General features: G+C 43.2%; 1 protein-coding gene across 1 annotated transcript in view; it reads left to right on the forward strand.

Moving 5' to 3' along the window:
- The window catches only part of PDE6D (phosphodiesterase 6D), a 43,655-nt gene continuing 26,251 nt past the window's right edge, over positions 1 to 17,404 (forward strand). The window contains exon 1 of the mRNA XM_075938155.1: positions 1 to 218. Within this exon, the coding sequence (XP_075794270.1) occupies positions 169 to 218 (50 nt within the window). The 5' untranslated portion in view covers positions 1 to 168. The remainder of the gene's footprint in view (positions 219 to 17,404) is intronic.

Here is a 17,404-nt window from a genome sequence, read left to right on the forward strand (position 1 = left end):
GCTCCCAGGGGCGGGGCGGCTCCGGTCCGCTCTGGTTGGGGGTGTCGGACGGTGGCGGGTGCAGCGTCCCGAGCGCCGCGGTCGCTGTCCCGGTGAGGCCCGTGAGCGCGCCCAGCCCCCCTCCCCCCCGCCCGGCTCCGGGGCGCGGAGCGGAGCCGCCGCGGGACCATGTCGACCAAGGACGAGCGGGCCAAGGAGATCCTGAGGGGATTCAAGCTGTATCCGCCGGGCGGGGGAGGGGCCGGTTCGGGGGGGGAGGGGCGGCGAGCAGGGCCCCCCCCCCCGGTGCTGTCACCGAGCCCGGCGCGTGCTGAGGAGCGGGGCGCAGATCCGCTGCCCCCCCCCCCCCGGCCAACTGCGGGGGGGCCCGCCAGGCTCCGTGCCGGGTTACACCTGTGGGGGGGGGGGGGGGCAGCGGCTGCGCCGTCCCGCGTCTCCCGCTGCGCGGCGGGACCCGCCGTCCCCCCGGACCCCCCATCCCTGCCGAGTTGATCCGCTCGCGGGAGCTGTCCAGGCGTGGCTGCTGCTGGACAGCAGGTAGGGCAGCTGGCGAGCAGCCGTGCCTGGTGCTCCAGGGTTGTGGTTTCATTTTTGCTCGGGAAGCAGAGCTTGGGCGAGGGAATGAAAAGTAGGCAGGTGTGTCTGTGTGGGCAAAGTCCTGAGACGCGGATGATCACTGCCTCTCACCGCAGTCCTATCCCTTCTTTCCCAGCCTTACGCTCTGAATAGTGGCTGCAACTTAAGGATCCACCTCTGCTTGGCAGGGAAACGCCTAACTTCAAAGTCCAAAAGAGGTGTAGATAAGTAGCTACCTTGTTCCTTTGGTTGACCCAAAAATCCCCCCCTCTTTTGCCTATCAGGCAGTGGGATGTGGTACAGCTTGCTATCTAGAGTGCTTGTTGTGTGTAATCACTAACATGGTATACATTGCCCTTCCATGGGGCCCGCTGATGCTCATCTTAAATTTGTATGTGCTTTGTTTAACTGAGCAAGAAGTGAAACCTAAGGCAAGAAGGAGAATTGAAATCCTGGATTCCTCGCCTACCCAGGATTTTAGTAAAGGGTGGAAAGATTCCATTAAAAAGGAGTACATGTGTGAAAGGAGTAGGAGAAATAGGGTAAGTTTATTTTAAAAGACCCAGCCTTTCATTTTTCAGTGTAATGAATGTAAAGTAGGAAGGTGCTGGTCTTGGTCTGGACGCTAGGGGAAACTGTAGTTACTGATCAAATTCAAGAGAGCAAAAGTAGTAGTGTCTACTGTGGTACTGTAGTATTTTTGGTTATTTTGCTTGCTGAGATTTTTGCTGCATCAGTTTGTATATAATCTCTAACAGCTGTGGAATGATGTTCTGAGCTGTTCTATGTAGGATTTAATCAACTAGCTACCATCTGAAAGTGTGAGCAGATGTTTCTCCCTGTGAAAGTATGGTATTTCCCCCCCCCTCTTTTTAGCAGTGATCCCCCTGTATCCAGTCAGTCTTAAAAATATTTTTTCTGGAGTAGCAGCATTGGAAGTTCTTCCTTGTACATGCAGCTGTCATGTTTCAGTTGTCAAGAATATTGTTACCAAGGCTGAGATGTTCAGGCTATTAGAGAAGATTAAACTTTTGACAAATTTAAGCTAACAAGCTAGAGTCTTCATTTCCCACTAGCTCAAGACCTCAGACGTGCACAGGGCATAAACTCCAGCTGCTAGTTTTTATTTGGCCCTCCAGCATTTGCGGGCTAGGAAACTTAAGCAGCAGCTATATTTCAGTGATGGATGGGACGGATACAATCCCTGTGTATAGTTGATTAAAATAATAAACTTTTTCAGTTTTAGCAAGGGAAGATGTTGTGCAAATGTAAGGGTGCATCTGTACAGCATTAAACACCTAGAACTAGTTTTACTTCAATGGTGAGAAGCAGCTTTTATCACTTATTTGTATTTTGCTCTGGCAATGTGAAGTGAGTGTAAAACTGCCATAGTGGAATAAAAGGGTATTGGTATAAACCAGACTCATGCTCAATGAGTTTGATGAACTATGCTCATTTACATGGAGGCCTTGTCTGTACTAACATGAGCCTTTGACCTAGGTTACGCAGGTTTTAACTTGAAATAAGGCTACACAAATTGAGCTATGTGTAGCATATTTTAAAATTGGGAGCATCTACATAGAACTTTTTCCTTCATGGAGAAGGTCTAGGTTGGATATTAAGAAAAACTATTTCACTAGGAGGGTGGTGAAGTGTACTGGAATGGATTACCTAGGGAAGTGGTGGAATCTCCATCCCTAGAGGTTTTTAAGTCTCAGCTTGACAAAGCCCTGGCTGGGTTGATTTAGTTGGGATTGTTCCTGCTTTGGGCAAGGGGCTGGACTCAATGACCTCCCGAGGTCTCTTCCTGTGATTCTGTGATTCTATTCCCTTATGCCTCGTACAATGAGGGTTACAGGAGTAGGAGTAAGAAACCCTTCAGTTTGACAGTATTTTGACATTCTTTTGAAATAACTGCCTGCTTGTGTAGATGCAGACTAAATTATTTCAAAATAGCACTGTCGTGTAGACTTACCCTCAGAGATAGTGTAGGCAAGGCAATATCTTTTATTGGAGCAACTTCTGTTGGTGAAAGAAGTTAATCCAATAAAAGTTATTACTTCACCCACCTTCACTCCCTCTAATTCCTAGGACTGACATAGCTATACTACCACTGCATATGCAAATGTGAAATTAAATAGTTTCCAGTAGACCAGTGTAGGACTAATGTAATTAATTTTAACACACATTATGGCCCATCTTAGTAGCTTAATGACAATGCTGAGCACCATCATTTGGGAGCAACATAAGTTCAGTTTCATTTGCTCCTTCAAAATGACAGGGTCTTGGAATAGTATAGAAATTGAGCCCTGATGGAGGAATTGACAAAAAGCAAGTATCACATGGAAAGTGATGTCTTTTGATTCATTAGAAAACATCATTTAAATACTTAAAGAAGCATGATTTAGACTTCATTTGTAAGGCTGCTGTCTGATGTAATAGCTAGATAGCAGGGAATAAAGATCATTCAGCGGATGTTGTGAAGACGAACTTTAACAGAAGTTCAAAAAAGTTCAAAAAAGAGCTAGATAGATTCATGGAGGTTAGGTCCATTAATGCCTGTTAGTCAGGATGGGTAGGAATGGTGTCCCTAGGCTCTGTTTGTCTGGAAATGGGTGACAGGAGAAGGATCACGTGAAGATTGCCTGTTGTGTTCCCTCCCTCTGGGACATCTGGTATTGGCCGCTGTTGGCAGACAGGATACTGGGGTAGATGGATCTTTGGTCTGACCCAATATGGCCCAGTACAGACATTCTTCATCTCTGAGGAAAATAATGAGGCATTGCTCCCTCCATACAGGAAAATACGATGTACAGAATGTGGTGGTCAAATAAAAATTAGGATTTTCTCTTTAAAAAGTGATCATATATTCTAGAAAACATTTAAAAGAAACACAAAGTTGCTGCTTACTCAGCAGCTATTTGCACACATCTTGTTTCCTTAATAGGAAGAGAAAGTTCTGAAAGTTTGTTCTCTAGGAGATGTGGCTGCATTTCCCCTTTCAGTGCTGGAGAGAGAAATGTTCAATTTCCTCAGCGTAATGGAAGTGTAAAGAACTTGTTCAGTTCAAGCTAGACCTGCTTTTAGCATGTGAAACTGATATGATGAGGCCTAAGATATTCTAGTTTCTTTGTGTCATGAGATGAATTTATAGAGTAGAGAACTTCATTGGCAAAGTAGGCGTCTTAAATTATTGCTTATTGTAACATAGAATAGACATGTTAACTAGAAGTCTAGTTCACCTTGGCTAGTTAAATGTTTCCTCAATTAGATTCTGTTTATCTATGGTTTTCGGGATAAGTCAAATGCAAGGTTTCCAACTGATTATAGATAGGATTCCATGGAGGTTAAATTATTATAGAAATCTACCCAAACTTGAATGGCTATGGCATGATTTCCTTCCTTTGTGACAATAGCACCAAAACATGCAATGGTTACAGTGTATAAAAACTCAAGCGAGAAGTTTCTGCTCCAGTTTCTTGCAGGCCTAAAGTTTGCTATTTTGTTTGCTTTCAAGTTTTTTAAAATATTGAATATTTAAGGCTCTCAGGTAAATTTGAGAATAGATGGGAGTAATCTCACCTGTGTGTCTTAAGTATTTATATAACAGCAGGTAGGCATTAATCTGCATTATCTGAGTATGATTTGTACAACTTGTAGGTTGGTACCAAGGAAGAGATGGAAAACCTTTAGCTAACAAGCAGCTTGATACCTTTTTTTCTCTTGCAAATGAAACCTGATTGATTTAACAGTTTAGTCTGTTTATAAATTCTTTGAAGATATTGCCCTATAGCAGCAACTCTATTACACTTAAAGTGTATCTGCAAGTTAGTTCTTCCTCAGGAAAGCAGCCTAGTTGCCTCATGCTGAACAGGACGTTAGTTCTAGGGGTACCTGAATTATGGTCCTTTTGGCAATATTAGCCAAGATCCCAGCTCTGCAAGTGTTTGTGTGCACAAGTAGTTTCGTTAACTCACATGTGTAAAGTTAAGCCTGTACTTAAGTATTTGCAGGATCAGTGCTTAGTGTCAAACTACAGAACACACTCTGAAGGTGCTAGTATATCTGGAGAGGAAAGAGCCTTATGGGCTACTTGAGTGCATCCTTCATGTTTATCTGAACCTCATTTGCTTTTGTCACAGAGTATCTGTCAATATTTGTTCTGTCACCTTATCTTTGGAACAAGTTTATACCGTTAAATTTCAATGTCTTTATTTAGCAGCCTTTCCCATACAGGAGTAGAGAACTGAAGGAAGACTCAGTTTCCTTGACTTATGTCCTGGTGATTGAATAGTTTCTCTAAACTGTTTTTTTATCATCCCTTGGTGATTTGGAATCTCTGTATGGGTTCCTTCCACATCTCTAGCTAATAATCAATTGCATGGGACAACTAAGAAAGGTTGATTATAGGCAAATTTGGTTCAAGTACAATAGACCTATTTTAGTGGCAGCATCTGTATTGTTAATCGGATATATTTGATCGCAGTTGGGGTGGTTGATATGTTTGACTCTTAATGCAGCATCTCCCAAATTGTGGATTCTGACTTGGTGTGTCCCACATTGTTCAGATGAGCTACCAACCTCCTGCCTTGGTGTTTTCATTTCCTCTGGGCAGCAGTGTACAGGATCTGGGCAGCAGTCTCTGGGGCATATGTGGACTGGGAACAAGCTGCTTCTTTCTTTGCATTGCTACTGCTGCCTGGATCCCAATTCTCATGACACTGCCTGCAACTCAGAGGCAGAGAGAGTGACATGGGTAACAACACAGAGGAAGTGTCTGGAGCCAGAGAGTAGACAGCAACCTGGTAGAGATTGTGGCCTGGACCTGGAGAGAGGGAGGCAGCTGGACTGTAGGAGGGGGCAGGTTTGGTAAGGGAAAGCAAGGGTGCTAGCGGGGAGCAGAGTAGTGCAGTTGGTGGGTTATCTTAGTAAGGAATTGGATAACCACTGTCTTAAGAGACTACAGTTCAGCTCCTAAGAAGCTGCTCTTAGTAATGTCTTACTCCAAAATACAAAACAAAGCTAGGGTTTTTACTATCTTAATGTTTCTAAATGAAACTATCCAAGATGCTTAATAGTAAGCAAATGCACTAAAGCTTCTTTTGTCCACATACAGCAGTATTTTTATTTTCTTGTACTTGGTGCTATGCAAACAGTTACCAGGGTGGAATAAAGGTATGCATGTGGGTTTGCATTTGAGGCAGTAGGTTGTCAGTGAATGGCCAGGCTCAGCCTCCAGACTTATGGAACAAATATTTGTTCTTTTTCATTTTATTTCAGGGACTCCGTGTATGTCCCTCTCCCGATTCTTCCCTCCACCACATGCTTGGGGGTTCTGTCAGCTAATATCTCCCCCATGGTAGGGGCTCAGTGCTCCCTTGTCCCCCTTCTTCCCGTTCATGGGTCTTCATCTTTCCCATACTCTGGGTTTGATGTACCTCCATTCCCAATATTGGGCCTCTCTATACTCTTCTCCCCCATGCCAAGAGCTATTTGTTCCCCCTTATCATTGTTCCTTCTTCCCACTCCATGTCAAGGGGAATGGAGAGCGAGAGAGACACAGACAGACAAATCCTATGCCTCTCATCAGTGTTTCTTTCTTGGAAAAAATCATTCAAGGCCTCAGCATGTTCAGTTGTATTGGGAGGATGGGCAGAGCTAAAGTGGAGGTATTATGCTGGAAGGTGTTAATGGCTTATTTGATCTGTAGACAATTACAGACCTCCATTTTCCCTCCTGCCTGTTTTTCAGATTTCACCAAAGTCAAGAGAGATGGGTCACTAGATTAAAGGAGGGGGAAGAGTACTAAGTAGCTAATTATGATTTCTGTAGTGCTCTGCCTTCCTCATTAAAGGTATTCCAACTAGATGAGCACATTCCAAAACTGTGCTGTACACTCTGGTCACTTTATTTTGGATTTTAGCACTTTTAAATCAATCTTCATGCCTCTCAAGTGGCAGGTATCATGGTTCCATCACTGATACCTAATCCACTAGGCCACTATCTCCCAGACTTACACATCTTTTGTCTTATTTATTTCAACTGAAACTTCTGGATAGTAGTTCTGCTTTTGCACTTATGTACCACTTTATCATCTGTGTCAAAGTACTTTACAGAGGTGAGCAAGTTATACTTAGGATACAGTTTGCCTAACTAAATGCAAGGGACCAAATTCTGTCCCATTCCAAGTAAATGGCAAAACTGTTATAAGATTTCAGAAGCCAGGATTTGACTCCGAAATTTTAGTCAATATGTACAAGCACTGTTTGGTAGATTTTGTATCTTACCTCTTTATAGGAGTCTCCTATTTCCAGCTCTGCCAGCAGTTTGTGGATAATCTGTTATTCGGCTCACAGAAAACAGAACTGTCCACATTTTGCACAATTATAGATCAAGGGGCATACTGATGAGCAGGGCTCGACAAATAATGTAATCTCCTTGCCCGTGGCGAATAGATTACAACCCGGAGGAGCCGGCGCAAAGCGAGTGGGGCTTGCCGCCGGTTAGCAAGTCCTGCTGATGAGGTATGCAGGAATAGCAATTTTACCGGATTCTAGGGTGTCCTTTCAGAGGAAACCTCTTAAATAGGGTGAAGCCTGGGCAAACTACCCCTTTTGCCCCACCCGTCTGAGAGAATAACTGACAATCTATTTGAATAGTGTTCTGTGTGATGTTGTCCCTATTTTACAGTAGTGTGGATGTTTGTTTGTTCATCCAGGCTCTGAGTAGTACTGTGAACATGTCCTTACATTTTAATCATAAATTGATGTGTGCAAGCTAAAGATAAACTACTGAATGGACAGTCAGCTTCTGAAACATCTTTTGGATGAAGTATAAAAGTTTTTTTTTTTTTTTTTTAAACTCTAGATTGGATAAAAGTCAAGAACACACACCCATCTGTGCAAATATCAAGGCAGGGTGGCAAAGATCCAGTCTGTGGGTGGTGAATCACAAAGTATGTTACTTCCCTGGTTTTACTAAGAGGAATATTTCTATTAATGCATTTGCCTGGACTGTTGATAGTTCCTCATAAGGATGGGGCTCTGAAGAGCCCACAACTTTCCAGAATGCAGCCAATCAGTTGAAAGAAGTTTGTGTAAATAGCTACAGGAGCAGACTGAATAGTTTGCAAGCCAAGATGGTAAAGTAGTTGTCACTTTTTGTGACACATAGGAAACTCTTCCATTGCAATTCATGTTGTTTAGGGATGTTAAAATGCATGTCATTAAGTAACCCTGTAACAGCAGAAAATTTCACAGAAGACCAGGTTCTTTCCCCTAAGTGGAATGTAACTGCCTGACCCCTGATTTCCCTGGTGTAATGTGGGCTGTGCACATTCCTGGGGGCCTGTGCATGCAGGTGGGGATTTTTTTAATCTCTTGACAGTCCTACTTAGAAAAGATGTTAATATATAAAAATCAGGCAGGAACCAAATGCAAATCCTTGTTGCCACACTCTACAACAGTAAACCTGAAAATTAGATTTACTCACAGTTCCAATGTTTTGCTGAAGCTGTTGTCCTAACTTTCTCTCTTCTGCAATGACCTTTCCAATCTGTAATAGACTCCATAAATTCTTATTGTAATTAACTTGTAAAGTGACTAATACAAAGCTGCAAATGTAGGTGTTTCTTGTACGTTATCACTGTAATTCTAAAAGTACAAATGCCTGACACCTGTACAGATGTAAAAGACACATGTACAAATGCCTGACACAAAGTACAAATGTAAAATGGACCTTTTTGTCCTTTGAACTCCCTGCTTGTCCCCTTCCCCTCTATGTACATTGTCTCTTCTTTTCCTCCTTCACTGTTCTCTGCTTCGTGTGCAGAGTAGGTATGTGAATGGTTAACTGGTAAGCATCACCCTTAATGGTTAACCGATGGAGGCTGGAGCAGCTCCCCACTTGCTGTGGGCAGAGGGCTGCTCCAGCCCCTCAGGGTCTGCCACGGACAGGGGTGCTTCAGCCCTACAGCAGCAGCCCATGTCCACAGCGTGCCTGCGTACATTAACTAGTTAAATATTACATTTAGCTGGTTAACCAATTTAAATGGGATTTTACATCCCCTAGTGCAGAGTTAGTTCCTTCATGCAGTTGTCATTCAGATCCCATCCTGGTATATTGTCAAATCTGCCTTTATTCCCCACTTAAATTTCAGACACCAAGACCATGTTTATGCGATTACAAACTACAAGGTCATAAATGTGGTGCCATAGCAATGCCGCTGTAAGCCTGTAGTGGAGATGCAGACTACAGGGACAGAAGGAGGTTTTTCTGTAGTTGTAGGAACGCCGCTTCCTCCTTGGTAGCTAGTTTACCTGAAACATTCTTCCATTAGTGTAGCTATGTCTACACCAGATGTCAGAATAGCTATGGTGCTCAGGGGGCGTGCATAACTGTGTTCACCTAAGCCTTAAGTGTAGACCAGTCCCCTGGCCTGTTCTTCACCAGAACAGGCAGAACGGTGCCCTGGCTTTCCTTGATGTTCTACAACTTGTAAGGCTTGATAGTGAGAGGCTGAGAATTGAGTCAGACTTTTATATTGTAGCGTGGAGCCCTTTCATTAGGCTACCCTGTTGCTTTAGTGTTAAATAACTTCTGTCTCACATTTTCCAGTGACTGATTTTATTTCCTGTATTTCCTAATACCACAGATACCAGAGTGACTTTTACTTCTTGTTCATGTAAGCAGCATCACATAATGCCTGTAAAATTGCGAGTAGATTTTGAGAATTAACTCATTGTGCCATGTCGACAGAGGAAGCATAAAAAAATGTTGTCATGTTTTTTGTAGATCCCAGAAAAGTAACCGTGCTTTCTGGGTCACCTTTTTTAAAGACGTTCAAATCTGAAGCCATACATTCTGGATACCGTCACACTAAGGCTATGTCTACGCTGCACGGCTACTTTGAAATAAGCTATTCCAGAAGGAAGCCTCAAAATTAGTCCAAAGCAGGCTTGTCTAATGTAGACGTGCTATCTTGATTTAGAGCCCCAGGAGGCAGTGAGGAGGGATAACTTAGAATGGCCCTGGTGAAGGCTATTTCGAAATAGCAGCATTGGAGCATCTACACATGCCTTATTTTGAAATAGCTATTGTTATTCCTCGTGGAATGAGGTTTACAGATTTCAGAATAAGCTGCCTGTTATTTTGAAATTATTTCAAAATAATGGAGTGGCTGTGTAGATGCTCACATTTTTATCTCCAAATAACGGTGCAGTGTAGACTCACCCCATGAACCTCAAACTCTAAATTGGAGGGTGGCCCTTTAAGTTAAGGGGGCTTCCCACTGTAGCGTATGTTGTTGTATTCTTAGTCAGAAGGACTCTAGGGTGGTGGTGCCACTCTTCATTAGGAATAGGCTTATGGAACAGTAAGCATGGTACAGTAAAACCTGCACTATCCAGAACTTAAGCATCTGGAACACTGTAGAAACCAGCAAATTTCTGACACCAGGAAAAGTAAAACAAAAAACAAAAAAAAGGAAACTGGCCCTTTAAGTGCTGGGCCGCTCCTCAGAGGAGCATGCAGCATGTACCTGGGGGAGGGGCGAATGGCAAGCATCTCGGCTCCTGGCACCCCCAGCAGGCCAGCCACCCGCCTGCCATCTCCAGCTCCCGCCCCCTGGCTTCCGCCCCCTCCATACCAAGCCACATTTCCTCCCCCCCCACCCCCCCGCAGGCCACATCCTGGCCCTCACATGGCTCCTGTGTGCCTCCTCCCCCCCCCCCCCCATAGGCCCACACAGCTCCCGCCTATTCCTTAGATAACCAGAATTTTTAGGTTACCGGCATGCCCTAATCCCCAAGCATGTCAGATAATGCAGGTTTTATTGTAATTGAAGTCCTGATTGCCTACATGCTTAGTCTGTCTTCTATGGCTGTTTTCTGTATGTCTGAAAGACACTTCTCCCTCATACACATTTGGCCTAACTTCTAGACCTGATGGACATCCACAGCTGTAGTGCAAGTCAGGCCAATACCCTATGGATAGTACATCAAAGGAGTAATTTACTATATCAGAAAAGGGTGGGGTTTTTTCTCTGCTGTGCTGCATCAGCAAATATATGACTTGTTTGTCAATGTAGACTTTACAGAAGTGCTTGCTTTAGCAGTTTCTCTAGTTGATTTGAATTTTTATTTTGTTTGTTAAATGCACAGTGCTACTGCCAGGGCTAAGTACATTTTCTGTAAAACCTCAATAAGATTAAGTCCGCTTGTGACTCTTTAATTATGTTTCAAGGATACTGAGTCCCCTTCTCCAGAACGGCCCACATTCTTTAGCATTCTCCCTGCTCACAGAATAACATATCTGATTGAAACGGTGGGAAGTGATGCAAGGTGAATAGGTGGGCAAACAAATGTACATAAATTCAAGGAAGCTAACTATCTTTAGCAGAATCAAATATCTGCTGGCATGGTTAACCATTGATTACAAATATATTGGAGGAGATATTTAACTATTGCTGTAGTCTTAAAAGACAATAGAGTTTTGCTCAGCCAATATGATTTCTCCTGGAGTAGTTAATTCACTACTGTTACAAACAAAAGTCCTTATGGACTAATTAACAACTGTATGCAGCAACACCATTCCCTTGAAGGCTTCAACTGGCATTTGCTGTGAAAGCAACTGAAATCTTGAGTTCTTAAAGGGGACTTTTCAGCATTTCATTTCAATCTGTAACTTGTTCACATTACTTACGATAGAAAAACACATGCCTGGAAAAATGTGGCTCTGATCATTTGGCATACTTTCCCAATTAGCTTGTAGAATTGTACTCTTGATTTTGGGGTGTATTCCCTTTCTTCATGCCAGTTTAGAAAACTGTTGAAGGGAAGACATGGGGCTAGTCAACACTAGGGAGTCTTGCAGATACTGCTGCAGAGCTCCAGAGTAAATGTTCAGAACTGATGGGAAGTGGAGGTTTGCATTGGTACCATTTTACCATACCAGTTCAACAATCCCTAATGGAGCTAATGCCCTACTTAACTCAGTTATTGAGGGGGAAATGTTTTTAAAAGCAAATGTAATGCTGATAGGAAGTTCTGGGAGACTCAAGTCCTCATTCCACAGAACAGGGAGAGTCTAGACCGTGTCACTGCATCTGGGAATGCAAGAGGAGTTCAGTCTTTGACCTTTCATTCCTTTCGCTCTCTGCTGAGACTGATAACAAAGATTACATACAGTTAGTGCCAATTTTAGAGGTGACTTCTGTGATCTGAACACCTGTCTACTAGGAACTGAATTAAGACTTGGCAACTCCTTTCTTTCAAGCCAGCAGTCTTCAGATGGCAGTGACTTAGATTATTACTGACCTGGGCTGGATTTGAAGTGCTCTCTTAGAGATGCAAAGTTTCATAGCCCAGTGAAAATTCATGTGAGTCGCTGTATTCCTTTCCACAAATCATTTTCTTCTTCTTTGAGGGCGTAGGGCATCTGTGGAGTCACACACGTGGTACTTTGTGCTACTGGTACTGAACTGCAGAGCTGCCATGCCCTTTGGAGGGGGATGTCTAGCACCGTACTGTATGTAAAGGAGTGTGCCCCCTGATTTCACCTCCTTCCCCCAGTTTCTTTGCTGTTTGAGGTGACAGTTAATGGAACTTGCCTTTGTGTCCTCAAGCTAGATCTTCCCTTAGTTTAGGTTATTATTATTTTTGAATAATTTGCATAGAGCAGGGTAGGATTGTTTAGCATATATAGCTTGCCCTTGTCCTGGAGCCTTTAGTCCCTCACCGGGACCATACTGCAATGGCTTCAATAAGTGTGTCTCCTGCCTGGCGCTCATTTGACACTGGTGACCACATCCAATGCCTCCTGGTTTTGAGCAAGACCCAGGCCATAATGCAGTGTAAAATTTTCTGCACCTTTACTCCTTGCACTAGATGGGCGATACCGATAGTCTGATACTCCCAATGGCCCCATCCAGGGTCTTGAGACCAGCTTCTGTGCCACAGTTAAAGACACAAGACCCAAGAAGTATCTTAGGCCAGAAGTTATATTACAACATTTTTCTTGATCTCAAAATCAGTGTTCCATGTACGGCTCTTTTTACACAGTAATTGGCCTCCCTGATGTTTTACAAAACAGCTTGTATTGTAAGACTCGCATGGTAAACAGGTAAACTCCTGTTCAGTAGCATATATTCAGTGGGAAACAAAAGGCTTAGAACAGCTGCGTGACTTAACTCTTTGTCCAACAGAAGTAAGTGCCAATTAGTGCATCTGTGATTGATTGCCTCCTGGCCAGACGGGGCAGAACTAGGTAAGGATCATTAGCACATGGTCTTATACAGAAGTGGAGGGAATTCTAGGGAAGGAAGTGAAGTGGAGATAGGAAAGAGAAACCTGTAGGAGCAGATCAAGCTCCAGGGAGAGCTCTGGGTTAGGGCCCAGGCAGGTAGCTAGTAAGAGGCTCCAAAGGGAACAGGTTAGGACCCCGTGGGACAGATCCTGAGCAAGTGTGTTCTCAAGATATGGGAACTAAGCAGATCCCACTTCCCGAAAGGTGACATCTCAGACCTGCTCCTTCTAGCCAGGAAATAATGTATTTTAAGAACACCCTTATCTCAGCTGCAACTTCACAAAAAATGGGCATGTCAAATAGGGATGTAAATGGTTAACTCACCTGGTGAGTCTTACCAGGTCAGGTTAATAGGTAGGGGATAAAGCAGCTCCCTACCTGCCCCAGATAAGGGGCTGCTCCAACTCTGGGGCCCACTGCAGGCAGGGGCAGGCCCAGACCAGTCCCCCACCTCAGATTACATGTTGGCTCCCTGGGAGCTGGCTTTGCTGTGGGCTCTGCAGTATGAAGCTTATATACAAGCTGTATACTGCAGAGCCTGCAGCACATGCAACCCTTTAACTGTTAGGATTTTTAGCAGTTACGCGGTTACGTTTTTACATCCCTATTGTCGAGGTAAGTGAGGAGTTCGAGTGTCCAAGATTCTCAAGCAACTGTAAATACTGAAGAGAGTCGACCACCTGAGTAGTGCACAATACTTTCGAGCCTACAGTTGGCTAAGCCTTTGGTGTTTTCTAAGCTGTTCACATTCAGCATCTCATTCATTGCACGTGTTGCAAGGAATACACCCATTGTCAGTTGTAACTGAGTATGGCATAAAGGCATTTTTGGCTCTACATAAAAGTACTAGGATTAGATATTCAAATAGCAATAGCTGCTTGACTGCTTAACTTAATGACCTCTCCAGGTGTGCATAAAGGGGAAGGTTGGGGGTGAATGTGATAGGGAGGACTTGAATGAGATGCAGAAATGGAAGCTCCTTCGATCCAGATGGCACTTGTCTCTTTTTGTAAAGCTTTTCCTTCAAGTAAAACTACTACATTGCCTCCCAGTTTTTCTTCAGGTGTTGAACAGTCCTTAATAATACAACCCATCATGTTTAATACCTGCAAATTTATTTTAATGGCATCTTTAGAGGTTGCATAGGTCATCTTGTTTTTTAATACACAATGTTCAAAGGAGATTGACTGTCCCTTCTCAGCTGCTCCACTTGTTTCGCTGGTGGGAGGTCAAAACCAATGTCTTCTAGGAGTATCCTTTTTTTCTCCTTTCCCATCACAATAGCCAGCTGTTCTGCCAGCCTTGGGTGACCATTATCTTGCCCTCCAAGAATACAGCTTATGAAACATGGGAGTCCAGATGCCAAGCATGATGGACCTCAGGGCATTGCAGTGAACCTTTAAGACCTTTCACCCATCGTTGTAGCCTCATGTAGTATAGGAGTTTACAGACACCCCATGAGCATAAACTACATCGACAAGCTGGGAGATGCACATTACCAGTTCTTGTAAGTGGAGGCAAGTGTGATGCCTCTAAAAACAAATCCACTAAGTAGTTCATTACTTTGCTAGGGCAGATTCACTATGGGCACGTTTAAACTACCTTCCTCTTTCGAAAGAGGAATGTAAATGAGGCAAATCAAAAGTGCAAATGAAGCTCAGATTTAAATATCCCATGCTTCATTTGCAAATTCATGTCCGAGTGCTTTTTCAAAAAAGGGTTTTTTGAAAGTGAAAGTGCCGTCTATATGGGGTTCTTTGGGGAGGGGGAGAAACCCTTTTTTTGAAAAAACTCGTACTCCTGAAAAAATGGGGAGTATGGGTTCTTTCAAAAAAGGTTGTGTTTTTTTTTTAAAGAACCCCGTCTAGACTGCACTTTCACTTTCAAAAAGCCCTTTTTCGAAAAAGCGCTCGGACATGGGATATTTAAATTCACGCTTCATTTGCACTTTTGATTTGCCTCATTTACATTCCACTTTCGAAAGAGGAATGTAGTTTAGACGTGCCCTTAGCGTAAGGGCTCAGGATCATTGCATAGGTGGTCCTTGAAATCCCCATGGCCAGCACACTATTTCACAGATGGGGCCACCCAGTAGTAGACCTCTTCAAATCCAAAGGACACAATAAGCACCAAGCATGATGCACAAGATCACACACAAAAGCTCTCTGTGATACAGTTCTACAAGATGGGAGCCACCGTCTTTAATCCAGTTTTCCTGATCCTTGGTCATAAGGAAGATGAGGTTATACAAAACAAACATTACAGTAGCTTCAGTGTGGTCTTATCAGGGTGGGCTGCTGGGGTTGGAGTAGCTCTCCACCTATGGCAGGCTGTGGGCAGGGGGCTGCTCCTGTGGAACTGGTTAACCATCACCCAGTAAGCATCACCCAGCAAGGTAATCAGTTAACCAGTCACCCGTTCACATCCCTAAGACATACCACATCTACCATTTATCCTATCCACAAGGCTTGTTTCACTGTCAAAGAGAGCTATGAGGTTGGTATGACATGATTTGCTTGTGACAAATCCATGCTAGTTGTTGCTTACCACCTTCTAGATGTTTGCAAATTGCTCAGTTATTTGCTCCCTTATTTTTCTGAGTATAGAATTTTTGCTGGCAGGTCTGTAATTTGATCTTATTTTCCTTTTTATAGATTGGCACTATATTTGCCCTTTTCCAGTCTTCTGGAACCTCTTCTCTATTCCAGGATTTTTCAAAGATAATTGTTAATGGCTCAGATATCGCCTCTGTCAGCTCCTTGAGTATTCTGTAGGATGCATTTCATCAGGCTGACATTTCATGTAGGTCAATGCAGGTGCTTTCATTGTGGTCTAGGTATAATGAGTGGCGGTCGCTTTGTTCTGTCCAACCACCATTAAGACAGAAGCAAAGCTTGTTCATTAGGAGCTATGGAAAACCTGCAGTTGGAAATCTGGAGGAAAATCTTTAGTCTGTTTTAGCAGTAGTAGTAATAAAAAAAATTCTCTGATGGAAGCTCTGTGAAGTGTTAAGGCTTTTGCATTTTGATCAGTGCCTCACTATCATTTTCTTACTATCTTAAGTAGATGAAACACATTATCATATTAATTTCTCTTTCTGGAGGACTCAGTATCAGACTGATTTCTCCTGTAAAGGCTAGGTATAAAATTCTCCATCCAAAACTTGTAGATAACACAGGATGACAAAAACCCTGGAAATTAATTTTAGTAATATTTAAGCTCAGCTGTGGTAAAAAAGAAATGGTCTAGTTCCAAGATCAGCTCCCTTTAGAACAGTTGCAGTATGTAAGTGATAGCAAAAACTGGATTGAGAAGCATGAATTATTTCATTTGCCATACTCGCAACATCAGTTGGTCATTTCAACCTCATTTGGTCAATTCTCTAAAGCAGAATTACAAAGAGATTAGGTTCTGAAGCAGGTATTCTTTTAAAGGTTTAGAATCTGGATGGCAAAGAAAGTTGTTTTTTTCAGTTGTGAACAATATTGGGGCTGAGCGACTGCAGAGAATACTGATCTCCCTGTCTGGATTTCCTCTGTCTCACTGACACCGTAATATCTTCCTCTGTGTTATGTGTCACTGGGGGGAATTTTCATCAAGGGAAGAGACTGTTGCTATAGTGAGTATCGTATTTCTCTTCCTCTTCTCTGTTCCCTCAATATACACATTGCTATGGGAACATGGTCATGGAGGGAATCTTTCCTAACTGTGTCCCTTTGAGGATACTTAAGAGGCTTACAATGCAGTCTAGAAAGACTATTTGTATGTGCCTCTTCATGCTTCTTGTGCTGCTTGTGGGTCACAGAATCATAGTAGAAATGTCAGGTTGGAAGGGAGATTGAGAAGTAATTAAATCCAATCCCTGCACAGTAACTGTAGGCCAGCCCTGACAGATCTTTGTCCGACCTGTTCTTAAAAACCTCCAGCGATGGGGATTGTACAGCCTGTCTTTGGAAAATTATAGCAGATCTTAACCGTTCTTATAGTTAAAAAGATTTTCGTAATATCTAATCTAGATCTCAGATTTGGCCCACTGCCTCTTGTCCTACCTCCACTGAACAGAGGGAACAGTTGGGCTCCTCTTCTCTTTATAAGGGCCCTTAAAATATTTGCAGATTCATCAGAGTCTCGCTCAGTCTTCTTTCCTCAAGAGACTGTGCCCAGCTTTTTAATCTTTCCTCATAGGTAAGGCTTTCTAAAGCTTTTATCAACAGTATCGGTTGCTGTCCTCTGGACTCTCTCCAATTTGTCCAGTTCCGGACCACTGCACTTTACGAAAGATTTGAACACAAGACTTCGGCTGAGGTGTCATCAGTGCTGAGCAGAGCAAGACCGTTATCTCTCTTGCGTAACATGCAACACTTTGGTTAATACACCCCAGACAACATTAGCTTTTTTTGCAACTATGAAGTTTCCAGGTACACATTTACCCCGTATCCCTTGCTCCTTGTATGGGAATGTGTTCCAATTGACATCGTCCCAATCTGCATATCCATTCTTTGCAACTTGCATGTGGATTGGGACG

Source organism: Pelodiscus sinensis, chromosome 10 (assembly GCF_049634645.1).
Source record: "Pelodiscus sinensis isolate JC-2024 chromosome 10, ASM4963464v1, whole genome shotgun sequence".
Classification (NCBI taxonomy): Eukaryota; Metazoa; Chordata; order Testudines; family Trionychidae; genus Pelodiscus; species Pelodiscus sinensis.